The sequence below is a fragment of the Mastacembelus armatus genome, chromosome 9 (genome assembly GCF_900324485.2).
Source record: "Mastacembelus armatus chromosome 9, fMasArm1.2, whole genome shotgun sequence".
Classification (NCBI taxonomy): domain Eukaryota; kingdom Metazoa; phylum Chordata; class Actinopteri; order Synbranchiformes; family Mastacembelidae; genus Mastacembelus; species Mastacembelus armatus.
The window spans coordinates 9,781,385-9,793,754 of NC_046641.1; the positions used below are offsets into that span (position 1 = coordinate 9,781,385).

The window sequence follows — 12,370 nt, forward strand, 5'->3', positions numbered from 1 at the left end:
TAGGCCTGCATTCATTAGTCTAATAGCATTTTAAAAAATCTGGGACATTTGAATAATTCTAAGCATTTAAAAGCTCATTTATGAGCCTAATGGAGTTTGACCAAATGTTAGACCCTTGAAACCTCTCTGCTAAAAATAATACTCATGATTGTCTTACAATTATCAGAAGGAGCAACTCTTGGCGACTTTTTCATTTCTCAGCTTGACAGATGATTAGGCAGCTGATACGATTCAGTGGCAATCAATGATGGGTCTTGACAGAGTTTGTGTGTTTAATACACCAAGTATCTGTCCAACATCAGTGGGCATGGAAGATGACTTGCGATAACTGCCTGATAATTAGACACCAGTCACTTCTTCCAAAAAGTACTTTGAATTATTGTCAGTGTTTGCTTTAATGTGACTGGCCTGGAATAAACTTTGGCATGATTTAGTGGCGGGCAACTAGTTGAAACTAACAAAACAATTTATCAGCTTCTTTCTTATGTACTACAATGAATAATATGCTGCATAGTTTGAATAATAGAACTATATATATATATATATATATATATATATATATATATATATATATATATATCAAAATCTAAGTGCAAGAAAATGTATTACTTGTATATTCATTTTTTCTCCTCTGTTTTTGCATAACCAACCAACATCATTTGTTTCTGTAAGATCCTGTGAATGATTTAGTCACAAAAATTCAAATTAGACTAGCTACTGCTGCACAACTATTTCTCTTGACTAGTACTTCTGTGGTACTTCACATTTATCCTGTTTCCATGGAGGTGAGCAGCCTTCGAGGCACAGTGGCAAAAACCCAATTCCTCTCCACCAGCAGTAAATCCTACCACCACACCGCTAAAGTGGGGAAACTCCATTGCCTCTCCTGCGATTTATGATTGTCTTGATAATTACCTGCTTGCCTGCATTGTGTAATCTGTTTTCAGGCTGAGTTGCTTTCTTTGACCTTTAGGCCCTCAGGTGTCTGCTGTGCAACTCCTTATTGAGAGAGATGAAATAGAACATTAAAGCTCATTATCTGTGGCTGCATAATGCCTCACTGAGGTCAACCCGCTCGATGAGCATGTACACACTCATACAGTGTGGCTGCATGCTGTCCTGCGTACCAACAGAGAATTCGGCAACCACACAAGCAAACACACATACACACACACACACGCACACTCTTGAAAGTAACTCTAATCGTCCACTGTGCTGCATTCGCCTGCAGTAAATAAGTGCAAGAGAATGTCACCATGATTCAATTAAATTGAAATGTCTTTGGTCAGTGCAGGGCAGACTGTGTTCTGTGATTGGTGATTTTTATCCTGCCTAGAGGTGTCTACAATCACCACCTATATGAAAATCTCTCTCTGTCCTGACGCCCTCTATTTGTTACATGATGTCAGGCATTATCATAGGACAGGTTTATGTCCTGGAAAACCCTGGTTTGTTATTTTTGGTTCCTATAACATATTACAATACTGCACTAACCAACACGCTATGTTCTTAATTTGTTCTCTGCCTTCAGTCTGTTGTACAAGCAAATTGAATTTAAAACTCAATTGTCATGCTACTGGAGACAGATTAGGGTTTGTTTAGTTCGACCTTGGTGATAAACATAGTTAAGCAACCTCAGGAAAAGCACTGGCTCAACTTTTTAAATACAGAATTCACAGTAAACTCAAGTACAACACTACAGGAAACTTTCTTGGCTCCGTTCCTCCCTCTGAGATGTGTTGATAAAAGCAAGGGAGATCATTCAATGACAGGCCTGTTTCCCCTGGGAACACCTGTCCAGCTCCAAACCGGAGGGATACACAGCCAGTCCCATCCTGTTTCATTTTAACACGATGGATTCAGAGAGGAGGAGGCAACTGGGCTAGGAGAAGAGGAAGCGATAATGAGACAGAGAGAGGGAGGAGTGTTAGGGAGGGTCGTAGAATCAATTCTGCCCGTAAGGCTGCTGCAGCGGGTTGGAGGTCAGTGGTTTGGTCACACAGCTACAGATATCTGCATCAGACTCTGCTGGTCATCTCAAAGACAAGCTCAGCTCCCTGCAAGACATTCTGATGAAAAAAAAGGGTCATGACCCCAAACGTGCTCAAGTCAAAATGGATTTAAAAATGTAAACTGACCAATTTTCATTATTTATTTTAGACTTTCAATGCCAAAATTTCCTCAGTTTACACTATGAAAGATGCCTTCAAACACTTTCTTTTTGGAGTTTTACCTTGAGCGTATCAGATGCCAGATTTCACAGTTGGAGACTGTTCAGATTGTTGCAGGTAGAGACTGGAGCTCAATCAAACAAAAATAAACATTTGACAGCATTTCAGATATATAATTTTGGCATAAGTTTTCCTTCCCGTCTTTGTCTCTGTGGATGCAATTGTAGTCATACTCTTGAGATCTAGACTGTAGAGAACTAGCATCATATGGCGCAGTTCTCATTTTTACAGCTGGTTGTACTTATTATGTTATTTCCTTTTATAATCCTGCACAAACAGGCAAATAACAGACATTCCTGTGTTTGTTACGGTTCTTCTTTTTTCTCTCACTTCGTCTGTGCTTCTCCACCCTGTGCTCTCACCATCCTTCCAGTGGGTGCAACATCTATTCATTTGGGACTGCTGAGTCCACAGAGTGACAATAGGCTATATTTAGATGTGCTGATTTAGGTATTGTAGTGTGATCATGTGCGTGCGTGTGAGAGAAACTCCCTATTTGTTTCTATGTCAGTATACGCAACACAAACCCAATGAAGCCTAACCCAAAGAGCATTGGGTTGTATATGTGTACCATATTGACTGTCTAAAGGTTCAATGCAACACTTCTCTCTTTGATTTATGTCTCCTGGTTCTCCACACTTACTGGGTGCTCTTTGATTGAGTTTTCAAGATGTGCTGCTCAGAGACAGTCGATCACCATACAGGTAACCTGACCCAGTTTGGGTGATATTCTGTACTGGACTGTCTGGACTGTCAAGTTACTATTCTCTCTTTACATTTACATACATAAAAACTAAATCCACACTTACGAAGACACACACACACTCTGCCCTAAATCAACAGTCTGTTCCGTTGTATCTGACGTTGCAAGCCTCGGCTGAGGGGGAACAGTGTAGGGAGAATGACCAGCGCAGATGGCATTACTGTGTAGTATCTGAGACGAAACCCAAAGAAATCAGGATGCTGTTGCACTTTCATCATTGGTTTTTCTTTCACACACACAAAGAGAAACTCACATTTTTGTGTCTGTGACTGTCAGTGCATTCCCTAGTCACTAACCCCTCTCTAACCTCATATTTGTATGGTCAGTTCTCTACTGAACATCCAAGACATTGAGAACAAAAAAGCTGTGTGGAAACAGATTGTCTAAAAAATGAACTACTTCATTGAGTGTGGGTAGAGAGAGATTGAATATCTGGTATTGAATATCTCTGAGAACATGAAGTTAACTACTTGATGAAGCTTAACCCTAACCTTTGACCTAGATAAATTCATTTTTATTCACCCTTTTCTGTTCTTTCATGAAGCAGACATATTTTTACCTTAAAGGTGCAATGTGTAAAATATGAAAAATGTAGTGGCCTCTAGCGATGAGATTGCAGAATGCAACTTTCTGAGCACCCCTTAACACCCCACCCACCCGTTTCCAGGTGCAAAAGATGGTGGAGCCGTGATCTTTAAGCAAAATGTGATTCCCTGTCTGGAGCCAAGGTTTGTGAAAAACAAGGCTGCTGACTGGCTGGCTGCCTGTGTAGGTTTCAATGGCTCATTTTATGATTAAAAAAAATGCAATGGCTGGTACTTTCTGATAATTACACATTGACACCATATTTATGAATGCAATATTACATTTTATTTGCTTATAGATCTCTCTAAATATTATACATTGAACCTTTAAAGATGAAATGGCAGACATGTTATCCAACCTTTCCCTATTTACACATCCATAAAGAGCAACTCTGGAATTAATTTAGAGTCATGCTTTCACCTAGTGTTAATGTACTCTATGTAAATGCATCTTGCACTTGCATCTTTAGATGCTAAATGCTCCACCTTGTTCACAACTAGTTGCTAACTTTGTCTTTCTGTTGTTGCGTATGTGTTGTGTCTTTATTTTTCCCCACTGAAAACAGATGAGAGATGTAGGAATGAACTAAACAGTAAAGCTGAGGAACAGAGCAAATACTGTAGTTATGTGTAGACAACAGACTTGTAAATAACAGACACATAAATGTTTTTCACTTCATAGTTACATACACATACTATAAAATAAAACACAAGCTGTTACCCAGGGTGTGCAGGCGGCTGTACTGTACTGATATTTAGTTATATTTGTACAGTCAGACTCACAAAATGTAAAACTATATTAAAACAAAGACTAATGAATCTAACTTAACCCAAGCATTAAATCTCAAATGTGTTGATGGCAAAGTACTGCACAAAATAGCTTCACTTTCCACAAACATCTTTACTCTCACAGTCTCCAATTGAAAATGGTCTGCACAATAAGAAAAGCATGAAAGGGTATAAACACACTCTACAAATGTGTGCTTAAGATAATACCTGAACTGTTTCTATTTCCCTGGTCACAATACAAGTGATGAAAGAGAAATGTCTTTTCTGATAGTGCAGAACTCTGATTCTGCAAGCAAAGCATGTGTCAGTCGGTGACCTTTTCCTCATACATAGTACAGTTTTCTACTGCACAGGCTTTAATCAGGCCGCAGCTTTGGTGGAGACGTGCTCAGCTTGCTGGCTCTGTATGAGAGCATCAAATGTTGTGCTCAGAGAGGAAGGGAAGTGGTGAGATGGCTAGGAGTGGAAAGGGAAAGAAAGAGTTGCGCATTTAATTCCAAAACATATTTTATAGTATATGCCTATTTAGTTTCCTAACTGCAATCTCTAAGGGAACATGGTATAGCGGAAAACTGCAGTCATTACTGCCTAGGCCTCATCCTTTCAACAATCCCTTCAACAATCTCTTCCTCCAGTGGTACTACATCTATTATTAATGCAAACATCAATAGGGCTTCAGACTTAGCTACAGAATGGTCGATGTGTGGTTTTGAATGTGTCAATTAGGACCCACTCTTTCACTCTTGATCATTCTTACTCTGAACTTCTCTTTGTACTTAAGGAGTCTCAATAAAGTCTGCAGCATTTACCTTTCTTTAAACTTTTCCCACAAAACTGTTTGATATGTGACTAAAAGCTATTTAATTACTATTAATAACTTTTCCTCATCATGCTGTCAGTTTTTCAGGGACAGTTCTTGCACTTGCTCGATGTGTACACTTTGTGTGGGAGACGGTTGTTTGCCTTGTTCAGAGTGCATTTTGGGTGTTCAGATAACCTGGAATAACCTATTCACCCTTTACCAAGCAGACAGCGCTGGGTTGTGTGTATTTGGCACGCTTGATTTAACATCATCCCAATGACATAACATTTGGTGGGGGGTTGTACATCTGCAGCGGGTGGTTCAGAAGCAGAAGCAAGAGGCAGAAAGTGAGGAAAGAAATTAGTAAAGTAAAGAAACAATGAATTTTAAGCCAATTTTCTGGTCAGCAAACAAGAAACATTTCAATCATGCATAAGTAACTGTTTCTAAATCAAACAAATTGGGTTAGTCAAATAAAAATAAAGTTCAGATTGTTGTTTGCATTTTTTGATTTGGGTTTTCTGCTTACTAATGCAGGGAGAGTCACCAAACAGTTTTTCATTGCTTTCAATTCTCTGCTGAGTAAGGGAGGGTGAAAGGTTGTGTCATGTGACGGCAAAGCCAAACCGCTTTGCGTTTTGACTGAATGCCATCTGTCCACATTGCCCTTTTAAAGCACTGACTGGGAATCCCGATGAATACAGTGCTGCAGCCACACTCCAGAGAAAATAGCTGTGGGTAAAACATACAGCAACCTTCGACCAGAGCAGAAGAGAGGCTGTCTCAGGGTCAGAAGCAGAAATGTAGGTGTTAGCAGGGGCAAAATCCCCTGTAGCCAATCAAATTCTTAGACACTGTTTGCTTTAGTAGAAAGAAAAAAATGTATCTGACAGATCAAAATAATAATCATAATAATGATAATCATAGCACTCCACTTACAGGGCCATTCTGCATTGTTAGGCTTTTCATAATAATGAAATTTTATGTCGTAGTCCTTTACATTGCACAGTGCAGAATATTTTGAGGGTCACAGCAGGGTAATAGTAGCATTTCTCAAATTTTCGGAGCCCTGTTGTTTGCGTTGGCATTTAACATCAAGTGATAAAAGGACACACGAGGCTGTCGAGTCCTATTGATTGAAACAGGGTCAAAAACCCTCACTATGAGTTTGCACATGAACAGTTAAGACTTCAATGACAATCAGTTCATATGACAGTGACAACAGGACATTAATGAATGGAGAGGAGAGATAAGGTTGGAGGACACAACAGGCAGGAGAAGAAAGGCGAGAGGGGAACAGCACTGCAGAGAGAAACATCTTTTGTTTCATTTGCTTCATATAACTGCTATTATGTTGGCAGCTATTGTATCATCTTTATTTTCATGGTTTCTGTAGATGAGTGAGAGATATGTATACTGCCTCTGCAGGCTGAAGATTGAAAGGAAGTGATAAGAGTAAAGAGCCGTAATTTCACATTTAACAGAAATTTTCATCCATGGAAGAACTCATATTAGTGGACAGAGCACAGAGAGGAAGTCTTTAAACCAGATAGGACTTTCAATCGACTGTTGTTCTTAATGAAAAAAGGAAGCTATTAGAAGAGTTTTGAGTCTTATAAGTGTTTTTCCTCCTGCCTCTTCCTCTTCATGAGGAAATGGTTTCTAAGACTGACACTCATCTGATTTGAGTCACATTGTTTGTCATGGGCATCAAGTTTTAGGAATAAGAATCCATATAAAAAGCCATTAGTTTTCTATTACTGCCAAGCTGGATGGACAGGCACTCAGCGTTCAGCCGAATCACTGTGTTTAAAGTGTCAGGTTGGTTGAAAGAAGTCTACCTCTGTGGGGGCTCCCCTGCCACTTCCCTGGGGGCTGAGTGGCTGAAATGACCATAAAACTCTGTTGAGCTAGACAGCCTGTAATTTCAGCAGCGAGTGGCGCTTCGCCGAGGTATAATGGAAAGCCTGTGGAAGCCATGAAATGTGCTGCATCCCGGTGTTGGAGCACCATTGTCTGAACGTTCAGGACACCTCTCTAAACTTTAAATTACTGTTTTTAAGCCATCATTGTCGGAAAGAGCTCCGCTTTGAAAAAGAAACACTGTGCTTGTTCAGATTCTTTAATGTTCTTGGTCTTTGCCTTTTCCTACAGAAATCTCACTTTCCTTGTTACCACCAAGGTAGAAGACTCTTTCTGCCTATGAAATAGAAAAATGGAAAAAAATTGTTTTGTATAGGGAACAATAGACTTGTTCTATCTCATCACTGTTGTATCCTGTTTTATCATCTATAGCATGATTGTGGGTACAAGGGCCTTCCTTCACTCTGAACATAATGAATAGGAGAGGGCTCTGGGTGCGGGGCAGGCTGGAGAGAGATAGATTTGTATTTGTGTGTTCTTTTTTCTGTGAATTAACATTAGGTATCTCTATTTGAGTGTGTTTACGTGTGTGTCAATCTATGTCAGTCTTTTCAGCCATGGTAGAGCAATTTTATATTCCATTTTCTGAAGTGAGGTTTTAGATGTGATGTTAGCAGCATGTCATGTCGATAGGCTCTCCAGGTGATTTGATAGGAGGGCGGATGGAGTTGGAGTTGAAGTAATGAAGTGAGTCTGAGTGAGGTTTGGTGCTGGAGGCCCAAGCCCATCACAACACACTGGCTGCATCTCTGCTATGGTGAGAGACGCAGATGGGAAAAGGTGGTTACTTCATCACCCTTTATTCCTCTAAGACAAATCTGCTTGTTTCCTTATGCACAGACTTGTGTTGCAGCATAACAGTGGTGTCTGACAAACTGTAGTATAGTTGCGTGTACCCTCCTCTCTGAGTTTCCTAAATGACAATGACCCTCCTGCTGAAAACAGCAGATTTTGTTTTCAAATAAACATGCAGAGTCAGTGTCATTACAACGCATCTCATCTAATCCAATTACTTTAGGACCTTAAAAGGCAGAAAATGATGAATCAGTGATCAAGTGGTGCCACTATTGAACATGTAATGTATACAGCTGCAATGCATATTTAAAGACAAGGCAGTATGTAAATTTCTGTGATATTAAAATTCCTCCTGTTTAGTCTATTGTGGCATGCAGTAGTGTGCATCTTCAGTCCTTTGTTGTTATGTTTTTTTTGTTGTTGTTGTTGTTGTTTTCATGTGAATCTTGCTCAGTTCATTAATACAATGCTGTAGATGCATCTGACAGTTTTTCTTATTAATGTAGTTGTAACACGTTGCAATGTGAAAATACATGCAAAAGCATGATTTGTATATTATGCCTAGTATGTGGAAGCAGATCTGTTCAGCCAAATAAAAGAAGGTTGCAATAACACATGTGTGGCCCCACTATAGACAGGGTGTTAGGGCTTGTTAGAATAACAGTGAAATAATCATCACCCTCTTCAGTGAAGTGAAAAAGGAAATCTCTCACTGAATAATTAATGCTAATGATTTTGACAGATATATATACTGTATACTGAACTGTGATGTGAGCATCACACACACACACACACACACACACACACACACACATATATATATATATATATATATATATATATATATATATATATATATTTATTTATTTATATTATCAGTTGATCAGTTATTATACAATCAGAAGCTAAAGTAATCAGCAGTGGGTAAGGCAGGGACAGTTAAATAACTATGGGGATGGCCCTTGAGGACCGGATTTGGACACCCATGGCCTTAAGGGATTGTTAGAGTATCTCTGAACTTAAGCCTGGTTAGACCAGGTCAGAGTCAGTCCTGGCACAGAGAAAGTCAGAAGCTAAAAGAGAGAATGAAATGTGCAGTGGATTGTGATTCACTTAGTGGGAAGCTGTGATGTGAACAGTACAGACAGAACAACTTTGCACATGGTACTCCCAATAAACCTACTTAAGTGGATTAGCAACGCCACCCTCGGGGCCTCCACAGACTTAAAGCCCTTATCATATACACACACAGAACAAAACATACTATTTTAGTCAGCTCCCTTGGTTTGTGAGGAAAGTGAGTTTGGGAAACACTTGAGATGTCCAGGATGTCCATGAAGCTATGACCAGAAAAGCCATATCATTCTCATCCTTACACAAAAGCAGTTCCATTGGGTTGATGGTGCATGCTGTGAAGATAATTTAATGGTTTGAGGCAAGAGTAAGACCTGGTTGATGTTTAGGTTGCAACTTGTGGTAATGGTCCAGGTGCAGGTGTTGCATTTACTTTTCCCTTACTTTATTAGTAGCTGCTCTTGAGTAGAAAAGGATCCAGTGCTTTGAAAATGTGTTCGTGTATGTGCTCATGTCATGTGTTATGGAGTTAATGACTGAGCCCCTGAGTGTATCTGTGCTGTGATTCACTTTGTCATGCAGGTCTAGGCTGGCAGACTACATGAAGAACTGTGATATGACTCATCCCACAGTGAGCACCTGCAACCAAGACAATCACCAAGCCTGCTTGGCCTCCTACACAGGACTCATCGGTCAGTACAGTCAAGACACACATATAAAATACACATTTACCTTAAACCCCACAATATTTTGGGAAAACTTTTATGCGTGGTGAGATATGAAGTGGTGGTTATAAAAGGCGATCATAAAAGACAGTGTGACCGCAATTTACTTTCACTTTATCATGAGGAGAAGGCAGAGAAGTCAGAGAAGTCACTCTTTTTTTTTTTTTTTTTTTTTTTTTTTTGACTTCATGTCCTGTTATCACCCCCAGCACACTGGACATCAGTTCACTACTAGAAGTAATTAGAGAGTAGAGGCACAGAGAGAGGGTTTACTTAATTAAAACACTCGATGGCCATCTGTTTGCTCATAGTAAACGTTGCTCAGACAGTGTGCTAGACTAGTGCATGCACACTTTCCAATCACAGCCGACATTTGACAACGCACTTTGGTGACGATGTGGTGGCATCAGAGAGGTTGCAAAGTTCCAAACGCAAATTTACATGAAATTATGTTTTTTAGCATAGTAGTTGCTCAGTATCAGTGCTTTCCCTCCTTGTGTAATAGATCACAGTGATAATATGCCATGGGCTTCCTGGGTTTCTCTTGAAAATGCTATGCTCAAAAAGCATCTACAACCCCTGACTCCATTTGAAAGCACTGACACAGAGTGACATTTGAAGAGTAAAAATGTTTTAGAGCAGTAGTGTTACAACCAAAAAGCACATACCCTCCCTACATCACCTACTTTGCTAAATATTTATAACACAATAGCCTCTTCACATATAAAGTAAAGCATTACAGACTGCTTCAACTTCACGTAAACTCTTATGACTAACATCTTTTTGTCCATTTTATGTACAAATGTTTGCAATAAATGTTTTCCATTCTTTTCCATTAGTGACCTAAACTTTCCAAATGTGTGAATGCTCTCACAGGGACAGACATGACTCCCAACTATGTCGACCACAGCGTCTCCAACTGGACAATCTCTCCATGGTGTACCTGTAAAGGGAGTGGAAACCAAGATGAGGAATGCGTGAGCTTCCTGCGATCCTTCATCGATAACACATGCTTAAGTGAGCCATCATGACACAAATACTCTGCATGCATCTACAATGTATTTTGTAACTCATAAGGGTCCAGTGGTCATGTAATATTGATAAGAGCACAAACGTATGATGCAGTAGTTACTCTTGGTGCCATGTAAGAGTAGAGTGGGCCATGAACTTCGATCTAATGCAACTTTAATGGGTTCATGTCAGATTCTGGTTTTCAGTGTTGTTGAGTTCTCTAGTGAGATAACTGTGGATCTGATGTTGTTGTGGAAGGAGGAAGCTGGAAGGTGGGGAGATAATGAGGGGCAGGGTGTGAGGTGGGGAGTGCTACATGCTTTGCTTTTGCTTCCAATAAATAAAAGGTCAAAAGAAAATGAACTTAATTTAACTTTTATTGAACTAATTTCATTTAAATTATGCCGGCAATAATCCTTTATTTCTTTGCTTTGATTATAACAAAAGACAAAAAAAAAAAAAAAAGCAGAAGGATTAATTGATAAATTTCTGGATGAATGGATGGATGGATGGATGGATGGATGGAACGTCTTGAAGCCCTAATGAAAATTTCTGTGCTGCATAGTTTTATGGTACTTATCATGGACACCCCTTTGCCCACAGATTAAGTTGGAATTAAATGTTCTGGGTTTTTAAAAAACGAGTACTTCTTTATCACTTTTCATCCTTCCTTTGGGCAAGATCTGCCCAGACTTTCATACAAAAGAAATCATTTGCATGTAATTTTCCCATTCAATCTGAGAGTTAAAGTGCTTATCCCTTACAGGAGAAAAAAGTCATGAAAAGGAACAGATCTAGCACAAATGAAATATTAGGGGAAGGTAAAATAGATATCATTTGTATATCTAATGCATAGCACCCAAGGTGCGACTTGACAGAGTGGTTCCCTCAAATATCCTTATGCTCTTTTTCACTGAGAGGTAGAGAGATCCTTCCTTGCTTTGGTGGTGTGAGCAGTGTCATCAGCACTACAAGACACCATTGCCTTTAACATGTACCATTGTGTGGATAATGCTTTCAGACCATTTCAATAGATTGCTGGGGTACCATTTTAGCTGAGCGTGCAGGATGAGGGATGAGGCTGGGAGCTGAGGAGGCGTCTTGAAAAATAACACAAAATGCAGCATCTCCACTCTGCAGTCAAGGGGAACAGACGATAAACTTCAACACACCAGGGAGGAGAAACACACTCAAACAGTACTATACATACATATATACATTGCCTGTATATAGAGAGAGATTGTATCTGATTTGAATGGACAATATCAAAGCATGTTTTATATTTTTAGACATTTTTGAAAAATTGGTGAAAAATGTAAAACTAAAATCTTTCATTTACAGATTCAGACTGCGGTACTGCAGACTGTGGTCAGGTGCATCCTGTTTGTTTTAATTTTGTCGATGTGAGATGTGTCTAGAATCTGAATCTGACTGAAGTTTAGAAAGGCACCTCCCTGTGTAGATACGCTCCCACAATTCACACTCCATGTCAGGACAAAAACTATGAAGTCCAGAGCTTTCTGTAGACCTCTGAGATAAAATTATGGTGAGGTACAGATCAGGCAGGGCACGAGTATAAAACCATTTCTAAATCTATGAGAATCTGACAGAGCTTGAAAGAATCTGCCAGGAAGAATGGGATAAATTGCCTAAATCCAGGTGTGCAAAGCTTG

The 12,370-nt window shown here is 39.5% G+C and overlaps 1 protein-coding gene across 1 annotated transcript in view; it reads left to right on the forward strand.

The window, feature by feature from the left end:
* LOC113138316 (GDNF family receptor alpha-2-like) overlaps window positions 1–12,370 on the forward strand; it is a 43,778-nt gene that overhangs the window by 23,021 nt on the left and 8,387 nt on the right. The window contains exons 5-6 of the mRNA XM_026320629.2: window positions 9,544–9,653; window positions 10,563–10,703. Of these exons, the coding sequence (XP_026176414.1) occupies window positions 9,544–9,653; window positions 10,563–10,703 (251 nt within the window). The remainder of the gene's footprint in view (window positions 1–9,543; window positions 9,654–10,562; window positions 10,704–12,370) is intronic.